The 24,559-nt window shown below is 35.1% G+C and overlaps 1 protein-coding gene and 1 long non-coding RNA gene across 8 annotated transcripts in view; one reads left to right on the plus strand and one right to left on the minus strand.

Moving 5' to 3' along the window:
• The window catches only part of exp (expansion), a 199,199-nt gene extending 176,038 nt beyond the window's left edge, over nt 1–23,161 (plus strand). For all 6 annotated transcript variants that reach the window (XM_089859304.1, XM_089859306.1, XM_089859302.1 and 3 more), the window contains 6 exons: nt 10,179–10,334; nt 10,424–10,622; nt 15,481–15,698; nt 16,474–16,561; nt 21,195–21,443; nt 22,102–23,161. In XM_089859304.1, the coding sequence (XP_089715430.1) occupies nt 10,179–10,334; nt 10,424–10,622; nt 15,481–15,698; nt 16,474–16,561; nt 21,195–21,443; nt 22,102–22,235 (1,044 nt within the window). In that variant the 3' untranslated portion in view covers nt 22,236–23,161. The remainder of the gene's footprint in view (nt 1–10,178; nt 10,335–10,423; nt 10,623–15,480; nt 15,699–16,473; nt 16,562–21,194; nt 21,444–22,101) is intronic.
• Nucleotides 3,486–4,577, minus strand: LOC149610597 (uncharacterized). Of its 2 annotated transcripts, XR_016376725.1 has the most exons (3): nt 4,382–4,577; nt 3,724–4,310; nt 3,486–3,604 (listed from the first exon to the last, which is right to left on the minus strand). It is a non-coding gene; the product is annotated as an uncharacterized LOC149610597 (long non-coding RNA). The 2 variants fall into 2 exon arrangements; XR_016376723.1 differs by having other exon boundaries at nt 3,486–4,310.
• Nucleotides 23,162–24,559: the final 1,398 nt, after the last annotated feature.

The following is a 24,559-nucleotide window of genomic DNA, read 5'->3' on the forward strand; positions in this document are numbered from 1 at the left end:
ATACACTATTCTGAAGTTATCTTCAGTACAATATTCATGGGAAAAGCGTTCAATTCCGCTAGTATGATTAACCGGATGCTGCTGATATAGCAGACAATCTAACCCCTTTGTTTGGCCACCTCCAACTAAAAAAAGGATAGACTTGGATCAGAAAGAATTGACTCTATTCAATTTGTTAGCGTAAATTCCGTTACGTAATTTGTAGTTAGATTTTTTATGAATAGTTGTCTTGAGTGAGGTTTTAAAATTTATCGTATAGACATCTCGCAAATTTAAGGAATTTCAAGTCTAGTCTTAACCTTGGATCAATCAGTATTTTAACATTGACCTTGTAGAGGTAATTTCGGACAAGGTAATATTGAGAAGCAACAAGCCCCTCAAATTGTTGCTTCACCGCTACACAGATATTGTGAATTTGTGTGAAAGATTTACTAGATCTGATTGATTGGTGTCTTAATGCAAACATTTGGTGCGCGAATACTTTGATTAAGGCTCTTAGAGATGTACGGTTTGTGGGTAATTTGAGTACACGGGCAGTTCTACTTCCAAAGGTTCTTAATACCAAATATACAAATTACAAAAATATTAGGTAATTTTACCATATAGTAAAATCACGGTAACTTATATATCAGTATTTTACACTGGTATTTAGTTTAGTCACTTTTCTAAAGGCAAGAAATGCTTCAATATTCGAATATAGTGTTCGAAGTTACCACGAGACGTTCAAAGTTACCCCCTCTCCCTGATTTCATACAAAGGGAATTATTATTACGCGATTTAATAAATAAATCAGTTTTTGAATTCCTTCAAAATACAAACCGAGATTTTATTCAAATTGGTTAAAAAAATATTAAACTGGAAATAAATTTTAATTTAATATTAAATTCAAAAATTTGTTTACTTAGAAAAAAAACCAACATCCTCCCTTCTATATTTTCAAAGGAATCTCACAATCTGATTTACGAGTTGTTTCTAGACCCAGACTGGCTGAAATAACTTAATATTTGAATTTTTACAACTTATTTTCCAAAGGGTTTAAAAATCAGAATTTTTTTTTTTTAAGAATCGGTTGATCGTCCTCGTTGGTATTCATAAAATCAGCGAATGCTCCTATTGGAATTTATTTCTCATAACTTTAATCACCCACGTATGAAGGCTGTGTGACGTGAAATACTCGAAATATTGCGCGTCCTTACACCGGAATTTTAGGCGGGTATTGTTGGTTAATGACAATATTTCGAGGGTTTTAGGCATAACTATTTACACCCATTTTAGGCAGTAGAATGATCACCTTACTGATCAGAAGTGTTGGGAAAGGTTAAGGATTTTTAAGAAGATTTCTATGGAAAAATATATTGTTGGAAATATCATATGAACACTTAACTTGAATTGTCTCGAAATCGCAGTACTGCCGAAGGAAAAAATCAGTAAACTGCAGACCCTATGATACTTCAAATTAATTAAAATTTTTAAATATTATTTAGACTTCTGGATTTCATCCGTACTTATCACTTACCATTTAATTATATGATGAGGAATTAATTACAGGTAATCCAAATTAACGACAACTGTTTGCAAGTGTTTGTGTGACGCGTAACTGTACAATTATTACTAATTTTGTATCATCTCCAATTAATGGTTATCTAATTTATAATTCACTACATAAAGAATCTACTGCATCTGAATTATTTGTAATTTTACTATTAGTTTCAAAGGTCTGCAGTTTAGTATACAAATATCTTCCGTCGGCAGTACGGTGTTGCTATGTATTTTCATCTCTTCCTTAACTCAATTTTAAACGTAAAAACCCGTCTTTTTTTAGGAAATTTCCATATGAAAAATTTAATTGAAGTTGAAAATAATTAAAATTAATTTTAAGTTCTTAGTTAGGAGAAAGCCGCCAGTAGTTATATTTATTATGCGAATAAAGTGAGCGATTAGAGAGCCAATTTGCTCGATTAAACGAATCGAACCAGCAGGGAAGGTATCATAATTGAATGAACCCTTAATAATTTTCTCAGCCAACGCAATTTTCGTTGTGTTAAAATAAAAAAGCTTAATCGATACGTTAGGGTAAACGCCTCAGCTTGTAATTCTTTTAATAGGAGTTCCGTGCAAAATTAAATATCTTAATACTTATGGTTAAAAAAAGCTTCAAAGATGGTAACTTTCTTGCATACGTGTTCGCCCCTCGCAAACATTTAGCCCAAGTGGGTGTGGAGCTATTGACCCCGCTCTCTCTCTCTCTTTCGCGGCTCTTTCTTTCTTGGAAAGTAAAAAACAAAAGAACCCGACTAAAAAATTAATATGGCTTTCTCTCCTCACTCGCTATCTCTTGTCGCCTACTTGTTAAGCGTCTTGAATAGAAAACAAGAAAGAAATAAGAAAGGGTTGTTTGAACTTTACGAGTTTAAAATATTAGATTGGCTTTCGATTTCTTTATTTTTTGGCAATTGAATATTAAATGGGGGAAAAAATAAAATATTGTGACTTAATTTAAGTAGAAAAATGTCTTTATTCATAAATATGGAAGTAAGAAATTAGCATTATTTTTACCTTATAAATGTAAAAATACATTCCTTGAGTCTTCTTTTTTTTAAATAATTATTATTTGTATCTTAATTTTGGAAAGACGAAATATATATTGGGTTTATGTAAAATGTGGAGAATTTGGGGGTTTTTAGTTTAAGGTTTCAGCAGGGAATGGTGTCTCAAAGAGAAGGTGAATGGTTCTTTTTATTTGGTTTTTTTTTCATTATTAAATTTAGATAAATTAATTTAAAACTGATCACTGGTTGATTCCTTTCAGAATGTCCTATATATTTGGGTGGTGAATGGGTTTTTTTCGTAGTTAGTATTATTAAATTTAGGTAAATTTATTTAAAACTGATCACTGGTTCAACCGATTTAGCTAATACTGATTCACTATGTCCTATGTATTTGGGTTTAAATATGCCGCCATATTTTAAAATGGCGGCCAGAAAAGCAACCAACTTAGATCTCCCTTTAAAAACAAAGATTTCGGTTTCATCCTCACTTTGAAATTTCCATTAATTTTTAATTTAATTCTTACTTTTACACATATAAAAGGATGCCGACTACACCGCAGACTTCGTTATTTTGTGTGTGCTATTAATTATTTATTCTACAGGGTTCTTGACAATTCTAAGTTTGTAGTTAAACATTTTTGGTTACGATTGAATAATATTTAAATCACCTTGAGAGAGCCTTAAGTAGCCTTAGGGCCTAAGAAGTTTGAGAAAGCGTCGAAAAAACCATTAAGAATTGGAGTTTCATGTATATTTTGATGGTCCTTCAATTAAGAATCTTGAATTTTAATTAGATATTCCTCTACATCCAAATTAAGTTTATTTTCGAATCCACCCTTCTTCATTGATAGTTAGCAAGTTCCATCCAGACCTAGTTCCTAAATTTTTTTCTTAACAAAGATTTTTTACGATAACTTAGACAACACCCAATTTCCATCAAATTTTAAAATTGACTAGTTTATTAATCCCAAAATTAAAATTAAAAAACATCGCAAATTAAGTTCGCCTACGTAACCCAAAAATCATTGACTCCTGCTTCTTCTTAGTATTACATCCTTTATCAAAAAAAGTGAAGAGAAATATAGCCAGTTTTTAAAACTAATGGATAAAAACTTGTACAAGTCGGAGGATAAAAACTTGTACAAGTCGGACATTTGCCGAAATTTTATGTTACCTGTGCCACAATCGAAGTTTAAATTGGTAATGTCCAACCTCACTTGATGAAGTTAGGCATGATATTAAACTTTATAGTGACAAGATAGTTTGATAGTAGTAGTATCAAAATTTTTAAAAATTCCCTCATTTCCATGTCACGTAGACCGGCTGGCTACCACCATGATTTGAAGGTCGTATGCTTTTTTTGGGCATTTGTGTACCTGGTACCAGGAGGAGCTTGGGTCTGGTTTGTCTCGTGGAAAGGGTGGTAGGGTAACTACCGACAGAAAAAAAAGGGCCAACAACCCTCTGGTACTTTCTCCTTTTTTCTACATGTCCATATGCAAATTAGAAGTCTCTGACGCTGTTTTCGTATTAATTTCTTTCTTTCTATCGAGTTTTCACTTTTTCTCTTCAACCATCGTATGGCATGACATAAAGAGATTTTATTTCTTAATTTTGAGTTCATTTGCCAATTAAAGAGATCCTAATTAGTCAGGGTCAAAAATAGAATGGTCTTCCGGGCGATTGGTAATTTTCACATTATTGCAGATTTTGCGTTCTATATTTTTAATTTCATTGATATTATTGGGTCCAATAGTTAGCCTATTACAATTGCAGTTTATTTCAATGAGAAAAGTACCGATCATGGAATTTGAATTGATTAATTTTCATACCATATAGCCACCACATTTCGGAGTGTAGGAAATTCACTAGACAAACGTGTTGATGAAATTCTAGCACTTCAATTTTGTCAACTCGAAATTTCACTAAATGATGTACGAATTGAAAATTGAAAAGCACTTGTGATTTTTCTTCATACGTTTACGTACGCGTTTTCTGTTGTTTCTTAACTCCATTGCATGTTAAAAAACCTTCATTAATTTCACCTACAAAAATAGAACATTTCTAAACCAGGTGTTCTTGATTTATTATCATTTCTAGATATACTATACCACCTTTAATGTATGTTACTAGCCATTAATCTGAAAGGGATGTAGTAGAATTACTTCTTCTCTGCAAAAAGCAAGCAATCATTAAACCCAACGCCCCTTGTTACTTACAATCTTCCATTTACTTCATGCGCAATCATTATAATGACGATATTATCAATATTTATAGTTTTATATAAAATAATGATGTTTTTCCTCTCAAATAGCTTAAAATATGGCGTATAACCCTTTGAAAAAAAGGTTCATCCCACGTTGGAATAATTTCTAGATTGGCGTCATTCGGTTCACGTGGTGTGTCACCCCGTGTATTTAATGCATCCTTCTAGTCATTAATTTCGTTACCCCTTTTTTTCGCCGAATTTTTTTTTATCGAAAACATGGATGATTGAAATCCCCCTCCCGAGTCTCAATGAGCCGGATTGCCCGTTTTTCGATGTTAATCGAGTCGCATTCCAAAATTCATAAGAGAGCAAAAACCCCTTTGGACTATTAAAATTTTTGGTAAACGCCGAACTCCATAACTTAAGGTAAAAAGAGGCATCTTTTGAAGTGGGAATGATAAACCAGAAACTATTTTAGGTCTGAGAAAGTTCAAAGATGAAATTGGATTGTGATCTCGTGTTTTATTTATCCCGTTTCAATCATGCATCGTAGCCATATTGGCAAGCAAGCATACCTTGAGGAGGAAAGAGGCGAGATGGAGTATGACGTAGCCTCTGTATCTCCATCTACGGCAACGAAATCTTCCCATAATCCTCAGCGACGTTTTTGGTAGGGTCGTACTGTAAGAAAACGTCGACCATGCCCTCTGTGTCTTAAAAATGAAGCTAATTCATGAGAACTAGCTTCTATTTTTAAATGGCGCTACACTTATGAAGGAGTTTGCACAAGACACTCTGGGAGATTATCATTGCCGCATATGGCTCACAAACGTTTGTACTCCACCTCACCTTTCTTCTCCAAGATAATAACTCAATGTGAGGTTTTGCGTTCATGGAAACCTAAGGTGGCTGTTCATACGTTATTCATATACTAACCTAGCAAACTTTGGCCTAAAACTTAGTAGAGCGATGTGAAATGATATAGTTAGTTACCACGATTGAGAAAACCACGTGACATGACGTCAGTTTTGTTGCTTTAAATTATATTACCAAAGGCTGACGACTTCCAATATGGTTGTCAAAACGGAGGTAAGAGATAGACGGTCTGATATTCCTAGTATCACTCACTCCATTCTGAGTACTTGGTCTGTATATCCGAAAAGATAATGACCAGGGTTCGTTAAAATGAATGGTACTTCGCGAAACATTGATTGGATTCCCTAATTAGTCCTCTTCAAGTTACCAACTTCTGATTTAAACGCGTGATAAACTTAACTTTTCGTCGGAAAACTTGTCTTTCCGACACTTTCTCCCGATAATTTACCCGATTATTATTTTTTTCTCTCTTGACTTAAAACGAGTCGCTTGCAAGACTAACCCATTGCCAGCAGCGAGATTATAGGGTTGTTAAAGAGGAGGGTTCAACTCTTTCACGATACACGTTTATACCTCGAAAACGAGCGGACGCCCTAGATTAAGTACTACATACGCGTCTGCGAGTGAGTTTGCATTATTAAGTATAACGTTTTTGACGCCAAATATTTCGCAAACACTTTTTATATTATTATCTTTAATGCCTTAAAGGCTTAAATTAGAAGAAGAAAAAAATGAGACCCCACCCAAAGTTTTAAAGTTTCGTGGTACAAAATTTATTTAATTTTACTGCAGAATCTGTGGTTGTAAAGTTCTTGTAATTTGATGATAGTATTTAATGTCTCTGTAAACGCTGAAATAATATTCAATTTAACGGTGCCAATCTTCGAAAAGAGTTGCTTAGGCCAAAAGGGAAATTTGCACGAAAAATTGGTTATTATTCGGTTATACATTCGGAAAGCATATTAATTACCAATAAAAAACACTTATATATATCAAGTAGCGATATCTAGTTTACTAGGGAGAAGTTATAACTCGCCACATTTCTACCTTTATCTCCAGTCCAAATGTAGGTCGGGAGTTAATCCCCGCCTCTAAATTACAACCATTATCTCATTGGCTCTTGAAAACTAACGTCAGCGCGACGCGAATGACAAAAATTGCGTATTGTCCGACTGAGGAGAGGCGAAATAGCCCGGCCTCCTTTTACGTCCCCCTTGTATTTTGAAAGGAGGACTGGGACTATGGCGCACTAATACTTAGGCATCTTATACTTTCTCCCTAGTAAACTAGATATCTTTTCTTGATATTATTTTGATACGCTTGCTAGGATATTTGAGAAAATTGTTGCATCAAACGTATAATACTTCATCGTAAATCATAAGCTTTCCCGCGATGCACTGGGAGTACCATTATTGGACGAATCCGTCATGTGGTACTAGGTGTCCAATAGAGTTACTTCCCAGTGCTTCGCATGAAAGCCTAACGCGTAGTGTCCATTACGGAAACTTAATAGCTTGTATCTTCTTCAATATTGTAGATAGAAACATGGTTCCAATTGATATATTCATTATTTTATACCCTTTTTCTATTAAAAAAAAATCTAGCCCACAGTATCTCTTCAAATAGTTTAGCTGAATGAACGAAAGAAGTGGTTTCTAATGTTTATCCATATTCCTTCTGGCTGAAAAGTAATTAACAGTAAAGTCATTCCGTTGTTCATTATACTCCAGTGAACCCTATTTTTGAGGACTTCATCGTGACCATTAAGTCATCCATATAAAGACTTACGATTGAAACCAGTTTATTTTGTTAGCGCCCGTGAACTTAATGCCTTATCCGTCCGTTTCTCTTAATTATAATAGTCGCAATTGGTGAAAATTTTAAACCGTTTTTATCGCTTTAAGGCACAATGAATATAGTGGTATAGATTGTCCCGAAGGTATTAGTAATCTAAGACTATTAAAATAATTTCGTAAATTTTAAGCATACCGGTTTTCATTTTTAAATTTCAATCTCGATCCTGGAGGAGAGATATGGTACCGGTACATCATCACCTTCACGTGCTGTCGAAATATTTTTAATTGTTCAATATGACAACGTTTTAATAAGAATAACTTTCTTAAATTGTATGCAAAACCGGTCCCTCATTTTCACACACACTCGAGCTTGATTATTGTTATTATACTTATTAATTTTGATAATAAAAAGGATATCAAACTAATTTTAAGCACACCTAGATTTTTGCACCGTTAGAAAGGCATTTAATAAGGCAATTACACTAGATGTTATATTACTGGTTGCTTGCAAACCTTGGCCCAGTAAATATTTGACACCTTGCATCGACAAATTTAATTCGTATGCAATTTTTAAAATTGGAGGTTTATGAGGAGTTTCAATATCATTCTAAAACCGGTTGACTTGGTTTTGATTTTGTCAAGTAAATTAGTACCTTATACGTGTTACGAATATCGTCAACCCACAGTCCGGTTGGAATTGAAGAAATATTAGAAATATATAATTTTATTTCATTATTATAAAGTGTCGTCATTATAAATGGGCAGAGCACCTTTTTCGTAACATCTTTTTCTGTGTAATTTATGCACAAAAATAACAGCGTTCCCCAAAAAAAGGGTTTTGCCATCAATGTGTTCATGGATTGCAAATAAAAAATTTTTATGTGGATTTTCATGCTTAGTAGTCCTCAGCATGAAATCTGCACTTTTCTGCGAAAGATTTTAAGGCTTAGTCCAAAGCACAAAATCTGTACTTATCTGCCTAAGATGTTTAGGCTTGGTAGTTCACCGCATAAAATCTACTCTACTGCGAAAGATATTTAGTTTTAGTAGTCCAAACCATAAAATTCGTACTACGAATGTCAATAATTTTTAGAGTGGTAGTTCAAGTAATAAATGTGCACTTTACTGCGAAAGATGTTTAGTCTTGGTAAAAAAAATTAAGCCCTAACAATTTTCTATACTAATGCCATGATACTCATTTCTAATCAACAACAATAATAAATGTACTATGCTAGTTTAAATTTTTATTTACTGAACAGATATGCAACGAGTCACGTGACTGTCCTTTCGATTGTCACTTCTTAGATGTTTCGATGAACATTCTATAGAAAAAGCCCCTTAATTTCTTGATTGGGTATTTTAAAGATCTTTCACTATAAACTTTAATGAGCTTGGCCGATTAAAAATGCTAATCAAATTTTATTTCTCCACACTTAAAAGTTCCGTTATTGTCTCTCATTATACAGTATATCTCAGTTTGCAGAGTTTCAATAGCTTTTAGTGGGTCGAGTTTTATGTACCATAAAATGGCTCAAATTCATTTGAATAGCAAATAATGAATGAAATTGGTTGAGGGTTTAAGGATATTTTGACCCAAATAACAACTCTTTTTTAAACCAAGGCCCGTACAGGGTTACGTCTATAACATTATCAGAAAAGGAAATTATTATTGAAACAGTCTCGGACCACCATTACAATCGTATATGTATGCATCGTGTTTTTCTTGTTCTTGTGATTATTTATTTATTTTTTGCTTGACCCTAGACAGATTTAAAAATAAGCAAAGGGTAACCTGTATTTCAAAAATTACCGACCCGTACAAATGGTATTGTAGGAAAAGTAAATGTGAGATTATTTTGACCTAGTTTTAAGTTAACACTTTTATGGAATTTTTACCCAAAGAATAATTTTGTAATGTGTTAATTTGTTTCGATCTGATATTTTAAAAGGGCAAAGATCAATTGACATTACTCTAGTTTTTTTTAAAGGATTGGCAAATTATAGTCGGGAAATTTTCGTATTTACATAAAGGTTTGGCTAGCGTAAATTGATTTCCCCTGAAAGAATAGTCTGCCACCTCGACTCGCCTTTCTCGTGACGTCACACCTTCCTATCTCTTACCTCGGTTTTGGCGACCATATTGGAAATCGTCAATACCATTTAGACTACCAATATTGATGTCACGATCCCGTAGCTCCTCCCATCTCAGTATTTCTCTAAAATTATCGTAACATTGTACCATAAGATATGTTCCATAAGTTTGTCGCTGGTTACTGAGAGCTTGTCATGAAGTTACGTAGGTGGAACGTCATAGATTCTCGTAAAGCGACACCTGATGAGGCGCTGTCAAAGGCTTGGTACAGATTAAGTAGGAAGATGGACTACAAAACCGAGTGTAGTCAATTCTCGCGTCGTTCTCGAACTAGCTCTCATTAAGTCTTTAGCATTACGAAGTATAGGAAGCGTCACACTTATGGAACATATCTTATAAAGTTATGATTGTACTAGTACCCCTCAACTTTGCCTGTCTTGTGAGGTGAACGTGTTTTGTGAACATATTTTTTCTTAAGCAACTTGGCAAACCCTTAAGTGAAAAGTGATCATACTTTTTTACTAGGCCTAGCACAACAAACCCACTAGGGCAATATCTTGTTTTAAAACTACCCAAGCCCTGAAGGCCAAAATACGTCATCTTGTTAATCCATCATAATAATAGTATCTAAACATTGTAAATTGCTTGTCTAACAGGGTGTCAAGATCAAGATGGACGATGCCGGTAACGTCATGGTCAAGCGAGTTAGTAAGAGCAACGTTTATATTAAGGAAGTACACCCGGAAGACAGTAGTCACTCGTCCGACGTCATTAGAATCAATGGACAACTCGAATTGGAGAAACCCGTTAAGGTATTTGTCTTGTTTTATTACAAACTAGACCTACACATCGTACCCCATTGTAGTCCTAAACGATGTTTGTATTCTTTTTATATTGGTAGCTTTTCGATATCAAGAAATTCCAGAGTAACGTGTCCCGAGAATTGAGACGAGCTTACCCGGACCGTAGGAAGTTGGAGAGTCAATGCGTTTGCATCATTAGTTTCGTCAAGGACGCCAACGAACTTCTCGACTGCCCCTGTTGGGTCATGATCATCAACATCGTCGCCCTAGACATGCTCAAGTCGAAGTTACCCATAAGTAAGTGATGTTTAAATTTTAAAACTATATACCCATCTTTAAAAAAAAGGGTTAAATTCAAACCTCGTTACACCATCGGCCATTATTATTATTATTATCCTTAATGAGGTTTCATCTTTATTTTTCCAGAGGTTGTAAAAAAAACTAAATTTGAATGACCCATTAGTTTTTATGAGTAATTAGACTTGACCTCATTCAATCTTCGAGACCCACCACGACATTGAACTACCGTATTTTGGGAATATTAATTTGCTTCTAGTTTTAATCCTATTATTTTTAATGAATCATTATTTACTTTAGTATGGCGTTTTCAGCCAAGTGTTATTGACACGATTTTTATGAAAAATCTTAATCTTAATTTGTATATAGCTAATTTGTTCTTGAAATAAAACTGAGCTACTAAGCCTTAATTGTAATGCCAGATTTTAGACTCTACTATATTTTAATAGTTGAATGTTTAGGCAGGGGTAGATTTAATTTTAGAAGTGGGAATGGAGAACAGAGTAGTCTAGGCGCGCGTCATAGTCCCGGACCCCTTCCACGGGACGGAGGGGTATGAAAGAAGAGGCGGGTCATAGCGACCGAGGTAAAAAGGAATTACGTATTTTTCGCCGTCCCCGTCAGCAACGTCATCAAAACGTAGTTTAAGTGAGCCAAGAAGATAATTTAAACTTTTCGTTACGTGTTGGAGGGAGGGGCTCTATACTGGGCTATGAGTCGGACCGAAGTAAATACTAACCGTTCTACATTCCTACTTCTAAAATTAAATCTATCCGTGGTTTAGGGTTATAGTTATGTTATTTAAAAAATTACGTTACCTTCCCTTTAAAAAACAACCCCCAGTTGTTGACCCGCATATTTGACAGTCAGACAATGTATATCTCAATTTTAAATAATACTTTAAATGCGGTTACGTTTAGATGTTAGCAGGTACTTTTAATATCGAATTACAGCCGTCTGTCTGTCGTGAACCGTAATCTTAATTAAACATTGAGGGTCTATTCTAGTTCATACTTTTTATACTTGCGATACACATGTCCTACAAACCCGCATACTTGAAAGTCTTATCTATATTTTTTTTAAATCTACAATAGCAAAGCAAATTAAAATAATTGATTGACATCATCGTGCTATAGAGAATGAATTTATTAAGTGGTTAATTAATAGGGATAATGTATTGAATTAACTTAGTTTATACGTGAATAGAATGGAGTTTTAGTTTCTGAATTAACGATGAATGTTGCAATCTATGGTTGCAATCGGTTTATGAGGTTTAAAATCATATTATAACAAGTTGAAGCAAAAGTTCATAGGTAGAAACAAAAAGTATATATCTTCGAAGCTTACTGGCGCTGTGTGATATGGGAAACCCTTCTTTACCTCTCAGAATAGGGTCGACCCCCACTCTGCGTATGAATACTTTCACTACCGTAGCTCAGAAAACATGCGTGAATAGGCAGTCTAGTAGCAGACTAGTACCAAGAATTAACGTTTGCATTGCCACCATAGAATACTAATTTCTAAAAGCCTTTGACTTCAAAAAAAAAGGCTATTCTCTGATTGGTAGTTCGTGTAGGGTTTGAGAAGAGGGTCTTTGTTTCTTATTTTACATGGCATCTACTGCCAAAGGCTGGAAACTGTTAACAAAGTATACTTTATGTTTTTATGAATTAACTTTTAGTTGAAGTTTAAGTCTTCCATGCTTTCCCAGGGTAATTATCTAGTCTAGTGCAATTATTAATATAGGGGGAAATGATGCGGATTAATATCAAATACAAAACCTCGTAGAGCTGAAAGTAGTTATATACAAACCAGTCGCAACGATTGATTGACTCGGTAGAAAAAGAAATGAATCAATGAGAATCTTCAAACTCTTTTATACCATTGTTTTGTTTCAAGTTCCGTTGATTCTCTTGTCGTCCTGTTTAAATCATCGTCTCGAAAGACTTCTCTATAAGACAAGTTGAAGAATCGGTTATCAGTGAATTCGATCGTAATATCTTCTTATAATGGTTAGGAAAAAGTCTGACGCTCTGCCGCGTTTGTTTCAGCCATTCTTTTTGCTCCCCAAGTTCATTGTCGTGACGGAGATGAATATCGTTAAACTTTTTAACTTTCCTCCTCGATATGGCCCGCCATTATCCCCAAACTGTACCAGTCTGCCACTAGAACAGGGTACGCCATATCTAATGGGGAAACCCTGAGCGCTCTTTTTAAATAGATCATTTAAATATAATGAAGGGTTTTAGATTCGTATTGTGGATTTGCGGTTGAAACGTTTAGCATAAGTAATGTTTGAATATGGAATAAGTAGGGCAAACCTTTTTAGGCTCTTTTTAGTGAAAGCTCTTGGCAATATGCGTGCCCTTAAGTGTAGTCAATTCAATTGGAAATATTTACTTTAATTTGTTTATGTTAGTATGATTGTACTGTTAGGGGGAAAATTGCACATTGTACAATATCCAGGTGTGTTTTATGGTTTAGGTCGTGAAATTACTATAATTTAAAATTTTGAGAAAAATTATATATCTGTAATGTTAGTGATTTTAGCATAAAAGTGACAAAAGCACTAAAATCGTGATTGGTAAAATACCTTGGTAATTAGATTATATAAGTGCAGGAGGTTGTGGGGATTATTTACAGTAACGGTAGGAAAATATTAAACGGTTGCCATATGTCAGGAAAAACCTGGAAAAAATCGGGGAATTTCAAAGTGGGATAAGGGCAAGGAAAGTCAGGGAATTTTAGGAATTTCAACAGAGTCAGGGAGTTAGGTTGAAGTGGCTAAAATATCTGATGTTCAACCATCCAGCTGGGTGACGTTTTAAGCGCCGTTTTAGGGAGATCACGTCTAAAAACCTCAAGGAAAATCGCAAAATACCTGGAAATGTCTTCAGAACCTTTGGGGATTCCGCGCCGTACCATAATAATTGGCCCCATACACTTCACACGCATAATAATGATGTGACTTTCAGTCGCCCAGCACCGAAATTTAATGTGTTAATATAAGGAAAACTCCCTTAAAATTATGTGAGACAATGTTTTTAAGTCCGCTTATCGCTAATATACCATGGAAGGGTTATATTAAAATGTATAATCCGTGTTTCTAACGATGTACATACATTCCTACAATATTATGGGACCCAGGGTTCATTCGACGATAAATGCTCCTCGAGATATTAGCAATAAAAAATGATAGCAATGGGTGAAAACCCGTCAGAACTTCAAAATCTACGTCGGCTTCTTAGTTTTTTTGAGCAGAATTAAAAGAAGGCAAAAAATGTAAGGTCTACAGAACTAACCGGATCGGGAGTTGATTAAACCCTTCTCTCCCTCAATTCATGAATAATTTATAAGGCATAGACGATACGTAACCCCAACAGTCACTGCCCAATATAACGGCCCTCACCACTCCAAGTATGCAACTAAGTAAGAGTTAAGACCTAGCTTTCTGAAAGTAATACAGTACAGGGTGATCCATAAAGGGTTGTAGGATCAAAGTACACTACAAAACGCACTATTTTTAGCAGAAAATGTTCTATGACATTTTGCTATGAGGGTCACCGTTTACATGTTATGATTGAAGTTTTTAATGCTAATTCAATTAAGGGGCCAACCGTAAAACACTAAAATCGTAACTCATATACGGTGGTCCAAGAACAAAATTTAATAGAACATGTTCGACTCAAAATCGTCCATAGAACCCGCTGTAAATCGTTCTTCGAAACTCCCTGTATATCCTAAAGTACCATACTGAATGTATGATAACCTAACCTTACCTAACTAACAGTATCTTCGACAGTACAATTAAAGCGTGATGATTTACAGGCGCGAAATTTAACCCTCTTTCAGATGCCCTTACTTATATTAATATTTAACTTAAATATAAGTTGATTAAGCAATTAAATACGCTTCATCATAAGGGATAGGATACAAATTAAGCAAACATGGGCAATGAACTAGGCACGCCAGGCATTCGGCTTGTTGCAATCTCGGAGTGAATTCGTCTACGCAACTCCCAATAGCAATATCATCTCGAGGGTTTACTGCAGTTCAGAGCTAACTACTAGTCAAAATTAATTAGGTTTATCGTGTACCTTCTGTGGCCTTAAGTCTACTCTGAGTTTGTGGTGAAATTCTTTAGGTTTATTTACGATACGTGACGTCTAAAGTCAAGCATACAAATATTCTCGAAAAGTTTTTGATCGCTCTGTGGTTGTGCTTATGACCTATAACAAGTAGGTCAAATTTAAGCAAATTTACTTGAGTGATCGGATACTTGCCTACTTGGTAAAGAAGCCTTGCGTATTTTATTTGAAAATGTTAAAGATTTTGACAAGTGTTCGATCACTAGAATTTTGTCTAGTCGCTAGTAAACACGAACTTTCTTATTTTATTTTTTCTTTTTTTCAATTTCGAAGCCAGTTTTAAAATAATTTCAAAGTTCTTTAAGTTAAAGTTTTCTTAAAAGAGGGTATATAACTATAGAAAAAGCAATGGTGTAGGTTTTAAATTGGAGTCAAATTATCCCTCCACGGTTTGGTGTTAGTAACCTAGATAAAATATACCAGTCTGCCATTTTTGAATCCTTTTTACTTGTAGAGATAAGATATCTAAAAAGCTCGCTTTCCCAGATTTTACGTTAGCAGAATACAAGATGTAGAATGTGGGATTTTTTTTTCTCTTTCTCTAAATTTTTCTATGATAAAAATCACGTTAAGAGGAAAAAACAACTCTTTACTTTGAAAAATGGAGGTGGTTTTAATATTGGAATTTTCTTTGATTAATATTTGTTCGGGCGTAAGAGTTAGTAGGTGGACAGTTATTTAATTTTGTATGGTTATTTTTACTCTTTTAGTATCGAAACGTCAAAGCGCACCAAATTTGGCTAGCATTTTCGAACGACCACGACTTCCCGTTCCGGAAGAAGATCCTTACAGCGTTCCCGGAAGTGGATCTACGTCCGCTTCTTCCCGCGCTTACAATTCATCGGCGTCGACCTCTCCTAGAGACGGCAAGCCACCGCAATTGCCACCTAGAGATCCTCCACTGGCTCCACACTTCGCCTTGCCCAAGGTATTAATTATTTTGATATCACAGTTTCTCCATTATGACCCTTAACCTTTGTTCCGAAAAAATATTCGTCTCCCAAATTGGTTTGATTGACACTTAAGATCCTTTGTGTTCAGGTGTTCATCGTGAATATTTTAGTATTTATACGTAACTTGACCAAAAACATTGAACACAATTTATTGTAATCCTTGACTCCAATGACTGTCACGAATCGTTTACCCAATTTACACGATGTTCATATATGATCATCGTGTATTTTGGGCTAAATTTGAGTGAGAGTTGGTGTATCAAGGATGAAAATAGATTCAGCGTTCATATCCTGGGCCATATTTGACCATGGATATTTATAAATACTACAATGTGTTCATATGTGTTCATATGCGTTCAAAACAGTTCATGTATATTGGCTATATTATAGTATTTATTCGTATCAACGGTCATACATGATCCAGAAATTGAGAACAACTTATTGTAATCCTTGACTCAATTGACCGTCATGAAGCTTTTACCTAATTTACATGATATGATACTTGCCATATATGTTCATATATGTTCATAACAGTACATCGTGTAAATTTGGATAATCTTTCGGAAAATAATTTAAATTAAAGAAATATTTGAGAAAATATTTTTGCGAAGCATGGAAAACGCAGTACCAAAGGTGTACAAAAGTGTCAAAATTTGCCCGTAATAATTTAAAACACTTAATATAATAAAAAAAACCTATTCGAGATCTTAGAGGCTAATGGAAAACCTTTATTATTTGTCTTTCACTTAGCCTGATTACGAAGACGAACGAAATAACCCTAACTTTAAAATTCCTGCCGTTCAACAATCGAGTCGCAAAAAGCATCCAGTCCGTCCTGGTAAGTTTCTAAAATTTCAAATTCAATTCTCTAAAAACTTATAACCCTAACTCATTTCTACTCTCGTTATTGTGTTTAAAAAAGCCCACCCCATACGGTTTTAACAACTTAAACAAATTTTCAAAGACGCGCAACTCTCATTAAATGAATTTATGAAGGATGGAGGTTAACACCTTCGTATATTGTGTATCTCTATTACCAAGTTAAGTTGAATTCAGCACTCGATTTCAAGCGCATTGATCAATTTAACTTCTTACTGTTTTAAACAATAGAGCTGATACCTTAAAATGAAAAACGAGGGTAACACTTTCCCTTGAGTAAACATTTAAACACACCCCGTGAAGTGAAGGTGATGGTATTTTTTGTGTACTTGGGAAGAAGTTGTTTGGCTCCTACACAGTTTTCCGTAACCGGTTTACTCGTTGTAGAACACAAAGTAATTACATTTTGGGCTGCTTATACAATGTGAAATTCTACTTAAAACGACGCTGAGGTAACAGTTAACTAGCTTAGTACTGAATTTCAATTAAACATGAGGAATTGTGACAATTGGAACCCTATCTTGACTGTTAATATTAGAGATAATATAAATGTTCATTTAAACATTTTATTTTGTACATGGTTTAACTTTAAAAGTAATTATGATAGACATGTTTTAGGACCAGAAACAAGAATAGTGTGAAGTGTCACATTGCATTCTTTACGCAACTACCACAATTTTGCACTACTTAATGTGCAATTGTACAGTCGTCACACAACTTCACAATCCACTTTTTATCCTAATTTTAGCATACTTTTAAAAGATATGTTCCATAAGTATGACGCTACCTAAATACCAATGCTTCATAATGCTAGAGACTTACTGAGAGCTAGTTCGACAACGACGCCAGAATTGACTACACTCGGTTTAGCAGTCCATCTGCCTATTTAGGCTGCACTAATCCTATGACGTTTCATCTACGTCATTTCATGACAAGCTCCCAGCAACCACTGACAAACTTATGGAACATATCTTTAGCTTTACCTAATCCAGTTGACCAAATGAAGTTTATTCTCTACAAACCTATTTAAACCAGTTCAGTTTTAAACTGTGTAAGGTTCCAATTCTAAATATTCCTCATTTTTACTTTAACATAAAAATTAAAGTTAAAAAAAGAGCTATAAAATCGAGAATAATTCAAGGGTGAAACGTTCTTTAACGGCCATTATACAACCCTGTGGAAAGGTGCTTAAACATTTTTACGGTTTTTTATTCAAAATCTTGAAAAATCTAAGTTAGCGTTGTTGAAAGGAAAGGGCCTCATAGCAAGCCGCAACAGCTCTTTACGGTTTTTGTACCTGACGAGACGCTTACCACCTACGGGGTATATTTAGTATTAATAAAAAATGTATCGTTATCCCAGACCCACGAGTAAACCCCGCTTTTTTTTGTTATTCCGGTATTCCTTGTATGCATTTCCTTAAGAGGGGCTACTATAAGTTTACTAACACGGTAAAGACTTGAAATGAAAATCACGAAAGGAGTCAGAGACGTACTCCCGCTAACGTTAACCATCCAACGGAAGTTCCAAGACATGAGGGTATACAAAATAAGGGAGCCCCTGACTCCAGTTCAACACCATCCATAGTATGCAATAATGAATTTAGCCCTAAACCTTCTTGACTTGAGTTACAGCAACTTCAAGACCTTTTAAGTGCATTAAAATTTGAAGTTACGTTCATTTGAAAAAGAGATTGAAGGCAGTGAGATAGAGATAATGGATTACGATATCTTCTTTCCTATTCCTTTGTACACAAGTAGATGGACTGATAGTTCTTTTCAATGATGTCCTGATTAGTGGGTTTTATTTTTTGACATTGATGTCCTGATTCCATTTAACAAATTAGAGGACTAAAAACTATTTAATTAAAAATCGTTTTCCCCATATTTCGCTGGTTAATTTATGTTGAAAGTTGCCTACGAAACATAATCGTGTATTTCATTGACATCTTGAAGTAAAGACCAGATTGGCCATTTCTAAGTGGACAGAACTGGGTATGAATGTCCCTTAAGGACACGATGTTGACGAACTTACTAAACTATAACCCTTAGTCAGTGAGAGCTTTAGGGTTTGTCTTAAATACTTCGGTGTGAAATGCGTGGACGATTTTGATAGGTAGTTTTAGCAGTAGAGCAAAGTAGGCCTAAAAATGTCTGAACTTCATAATGCCGACAAGGGGAAATTTCAGAGTGACGGCTTCGGTAATGAAAACATTCTTTCGGAATACGCCCTCACTCTTACGACGGAGTGGATGGATGTTGGTCCTCTGAACTCCTCTTATCTGAGATATTCCGATGGAATATTTTATTCTTAACTAGGAATTCGAGATTTGGGATTCATCTATGTCTTCTTTACTGTCTCCGACTTCATGTAGATAATATAGTAAATTAAATTTCTAGGTCACGTTACCCTTTATTATAATGACAACTGAACACTCATATTCATCCGTTATATTAATCTAACCTGTCCACAAGTACCAACGTTTAAAAGTTATGATTAGTGTTTTAGGCACGACCCCTTAAGAATGTGAAGGCAGTGCTAAATTAATTAAGGGGTCATACATAAAACAATCTAATCTTAACTTATAAATGGTCCGAATTAGGGTAAAACTCCATAGAATTTAAATTTTCCTAGATTACCCACTGGACTTCGGTCCTACCACCCCTTTTTTGGAACATCTTGTATATCTAACGTGCCCTTACCAGTAAGTCTTCATGATGGATATTGAAGCTGAAGCCTGTAATTACAAAGTATACTCTAAGCCTTGTCCAATAATGAATTGGTGGTGCTTGTAGGCAAACACACCCCGTGTTGCCCAATTTCTTATCTGACAGTTTTTAAAATTATGTCCAATTAGCTACTGTCTCCTATAGATAAGACTAGGATGGGTTGGTTACGTTACCTTAGCCAGTTGGCTTTGGGTCTAATGAACTTCTATGGGTAAAAGAAAGAATTATGTGTTTTGTATGCCCATCCACGATTATGAAACGAAGTTGCTCCTATGGTATGCCTTACAGATTTAGATTAGTAGTTATCCTTGAACCCGCCAAAGGAAAAAGGGTGAGATTTCGCTGCAATTACTAACTTGGATGTTGGTTTTTAAACGCGAGAAGAGTGACCATAATCTACATAACTTTCTCCAAACGTAAAAAAAAGTATCAAAATAGCTGCCAGATCCTTAACGAAGAAGAAGCCCGCGGTAAAGGCCGTCGCACAGAGGTTTTTCTAAGTTTGATTTGATATTTCATTCGTCATTGTTAAATCGATTTAGATTAGCTTAAAATTAAATGATACCTCTACTAAAAACTGGCGATAGTTCACTTTTAAGATTTTAGTAACTGATATGTCATGGATATTTGTTAAAATCTTTTAACAAATATCTTGGTTTTTGAAAATATTTCCTGTGTTTGATCTCTTTATGTCGATAACAATGTGAAGATTAAAAACTTCTAAATGAATAGACAGTTTGCTACTTGAAATCTTCTACATGGTGTTTGGCATCAGAAGACCAGTAGAAGGTAATTTCAAATAGCATACGTCATTGAGACACTAAATTGTAAATTCACCATGAAAATCAAGCAGTCTTTCAAAATTACAGACCCTGTTCAAATGTCAGGGTTAAATTTGAGTCTGGTGTGTTGACCATCATGTTTCTTAAGACGAAATATTGATGGGCATGTGAACAACAAAGACGTTAGATTTGACTTCAAAGTACTTTAGTGGACTGGTAACTATTTAATGTCTTTGGATCCACATACCAGATGTTCCGACTTAACCATATAACAACCATTCGACGCTGCTGTCCCCATGTACCATCTTTTGAAAAGGGTCTATCGCGGTCTTTGTATAGTTTATAAAGATTTCGTTATGTTATTGGTGTGCGACAGCCTTTTAAGAATTTCGGTGTAGTTTGGTGAGGATAAGTGGCGTTAGAAATGATCCAATGGGATGCAGCATTTATATACGGAACGTGTCTATCGTGCTCAACGGGTTACGAATAAAAAAGAAGAGGAATCGCTAAACAAAAATGGAAATTGACGTTTAAAATAGCTCGAGGGTGAGAATATACTAAAAATGAAGTTTTCTTAGATATCTTTTTCGTACAAAATCGTTAAGGAATCTTCTCCGATGCCTGCCCCGCGTGTTGCTTATAAACTAAAGGGGAGGTTGATTGAACCTCTCCTTTTCATTTTGGTAAGATAGTGGTGGTTAGATCGCTTTTGGGAGCATAAAGGGGGACGTTGTTTTTGATAAATGGAGATGCGATTATTAAGAAATTCTTAAGCAGAATCGGGGCATTAGATATGAACCATCTTTTTAGGGTTTAGGGCAGTGGATCTTTGGATCATTAGGTTTTGCGAAGTATTATAAAGAAATGAACCCTTTTCTCGCTCGCCTTTTACGTGTCGCACATATTAACCGTTCCCTTTGATGCCTCGCATCCTTTTAATTAACAATTACCATGTAACATCCGACCGGACCGGTTTCGAATTTAATTTTCTTTTCTATAATGGAGATTATTAAGGCTACTGTTCAAAAGGGACGAACTAAAAATAAATTTTAATTCTTTTTTGTGTGTTTTTTCATTATAGATGATCCTTATTATTGTGGATTAAGCGCGAGAGTTCCGAATTTCGCAGCCAAGCGATCGCAACAATCTCACCAGCAACCACAAGCCTTGCCACCACAGCACCATATGCAACCATCGGTTTTCGCCCACCATCCCAATTTCAATCACGTGGTCGCTGATAACCACGCTGCTTTGAGGAAAAGCCACAGCTCTGGATATTTGAGCCTTTTGAGAAGTCAAGAACGATCCTTGTTCGACTCCGCTTTAGGCGGTAAGAATCATTTTTTTTGGTCTTTATGAATGCGAGTTTGTCGCTTATATAAGCCACAGTAAGGTTTACCATAGAAAATCATCAGTTAAGCAACAAAGCTAGATGTTTTTGCCTATTTCGTTGCATTAATGGTACCAAACTAGTTTTAGATTAAGAGATTGTAATTCTGAGAGGAATAGTGTGATATCAGTCAAGTAACTAGATTTAAGATATCATCGGCAATCAATACCAGACCATTTTGGTCACAAATACATAACATGTGTGATATTACGTGGACAAAAAGTATAGGCTCTATCAGAAGTGTACCTCAAAGCTTGGTAATTGTAACATGATTCTTCCCAACATCAGAACATTTCGAACAAGGTTACTAAACCAAATCACATGCGCGATAAGTAGTTCCCTCATCATTACTCTATTAACGCTTAACTATTATTCACCCTAGCACGGTGCAATGCCCATCTGAAGTTTGTTGAGTGAAAGAGCAAACAAAAAGGGGCATGAGCCTGGGATGAATCATGTTACATAACTAAAGTATTAAGAGCTGGATACAGTGTCATCCTTCTTCTATTATCCGTTTCTGGCTCTGTTTATAATAGGATTTGCATCCTATTATAGTATCGTCCACCCTCGTTTAACCTTTGACCCATAATTTATTTAGAATCTGACGCTCGCACTGGATCCAGCGAAGAAGAATATGGCCGTATTTACGGAAGAATAGGTGTGCGACCAATACCAGCTATTAACAGCGTTTATCGTCCAGTACGACAAGTGTACGTTGGCGAGTGGGAATAAACTTTTTGAAATTACGACGCTAATGAAAGAACAACCCAATTATAAACTGATTTAAATTCTACTTAAAAGAAATACTCCCTACCCCTTCCAATAGAATAAAATAAAAAAATAAAATAAAATAATTCAAGCCAATAATGAACGAAAAAATTGAAGAGGTACTCAAACTACAATACTTAAATTAATTTTTTTTAATCTTTTAATACTCCTTTTTCCTCCATTTCCCAACTTTTGACACTGCCGTAGCTATTTTAATTTTTGTCTAAAATGAAAATCATCGGAGAACGCGAATTAAATTTGAATATAAAAATACCGAAGATATTAATATTAGTTTTTGGAAGAAATAAACACATAACGTTATTTTTTTAAATAAATAAATAAAAAAAACACTTTAAATTTACCCTATTTTTTTATGATTTTTCTCAACAATTAAAAATTAATTTGCTCCTATTGGAAGTAAATTATCGTGTAAAATATTAATTAAAAAATGGCCGACAAATTATTTAAATGATTTATAGGAATTAATAGTATTTAAAGAAAAGGTTGGTTGAAATAAGTCGGCGCGTTTGAAAGATTTAAATTGTTTAAGTTGTTTTTGATGGCGTTTTTTAACCGCGTTGATTTCAGACGAGTGCCAATAAGATTATTATCGCGTCACTCGCAATATACAAACAAGTGTCTTAAGTTATATGTTTAATTTAGCCCGACTTGAGACTGAATTTTGACAGTTTTTTTTCGTAATTTATGAAAGAATGGATTGTTTCGGTCTATTAAATCGCGAGTGACGCAATGTTTTTTTTACATAACCTGTTGATACTTAAAAAGTTAAACGAATATGAAAAAGTGTATATAAAATCGTTTTTCTTTGTAATAACGTTACATAGGGTAAAATTATTTTTTTTAAATAAAAATGTGATTTTTCTTCTTCATTTAGTTATCAGTTTCCTTTAATTGTTTATTAATGTTCTAGTCATAGCCCACTCGATCCGCGCTCACGGACGCAAGCTTGCTTCATGTTGCGCGTTATCGAGTGGGCTATGTTTTAATGGGCCTTTAGAGTTGCAAACTGCACATGAGCAGAGGTGCCCTGGTCTGGATGCGAAGCACTCCATCGGTCATCAGCGAAAGATAAAGTTAGACCTAGACACCTAGTAGGTTTCGTTGCGTGCTCCCGCGGTTAGTTTTACTATACCCTTTGAACGTAAGTGTTCAGAAATTGAATGATAATTAAGCCTTCGCCTTTATTTTGTGGCCTCAGAAATTTTCTTGACTTCGAAGTGTCGTCGCCAGATGGAGTACTTTACAGTCTCTAACCTTTGGCTCAAGGTCAAAGAAAGGTCAAGCCTTGCCCTTGCGGAGTCGGGTGTTATTGGTGTTTCGCGTCTAAATGCCGTCCTCTAATTGAATTAACGCGGAAATGAGATAATTTAGGTTTTTTAACGTGTACGAAAATCGAGGCTTCTTGGTTAAATGCAAAAAATAAGAAGATCAGCCTGCACACTGTGATTGAATCCTTGCTTCAACCGAATCAACTTGGCTCTGATTGAGCAAAACCAGGTATGATTTTTGCCGAATTTTGCTAACCCTAAAAATAGGTGAATATGTGTAAAACGCGCATAGGCTTGTATCTAATTGATATGGCATAATTTTTCGATTATATATGGTTTAAAACTGTAGTTATGTAATTTCAAAAGATACGGTATGCTCGTCACAATCTTTTAATTTAATGAAAACATTCAGTGAAAGGCCACGTACGGCACTGTGTCGAACTTTCGATAGAAACCAAAGCCAACCAGCCCCTTTAGCGGTTTTATCATTAACTTTGTCTCCCCTAAAAGTCGTGATCTGGTTTTCTATATTTTCGACACAAAGAAAGACAACTGAATAATAACTGTTTTTTAAACGTCGTGCGGCCCTAGTTTCGCAATGGTTTCGTTTTTTATTATTTTTATTCAACCCCCACGCTTTCAATGCTTAGGCTACTTTTGTTTTCGTTTTTGAAACAACATAATAGAAATCGAGATCTTCGAATTTTACAATTCTTATTATCAATGATATATGAAAAATTGAGCGTTCTTAGGTCTGTCATCAACTTATCTGCGTTGAATCTTATGAATTTTGATTCGATGTAATGATGCGTTGTATTTAACTTGAAGTATGTCGCTATAGCCAACGGTAGGGCTAATAACGATTTCGCTTGACCCTTTACTACAGTCAAAGGCTACGTTCAGTAACTGCTAGCGTACGCAGCGCTGCGCGCATCGGAGACCGATGTTTTTACTGTACGGTTTTTCGCACTTCCGGTTTCTACGTCACGCTACGCATCG

This window comes from Phalangium opilio, unplaced genomic scaffold (assembly GCF_054372755.1).
Source record: "Phalangium opilio isolate 3A_F unplaced genomic scaffold, DU_Popi_V2 ptg000329l_1, whole genome shotgun sequence".
In the NCBI taxonomy this organism is placed as follows: domain Eukaryota; kingdom Metazoa; phylum Arthropoda; class Arachnida; order Opiliones; family Phalangiidae; genus Phalangium; species Phalangium opilio.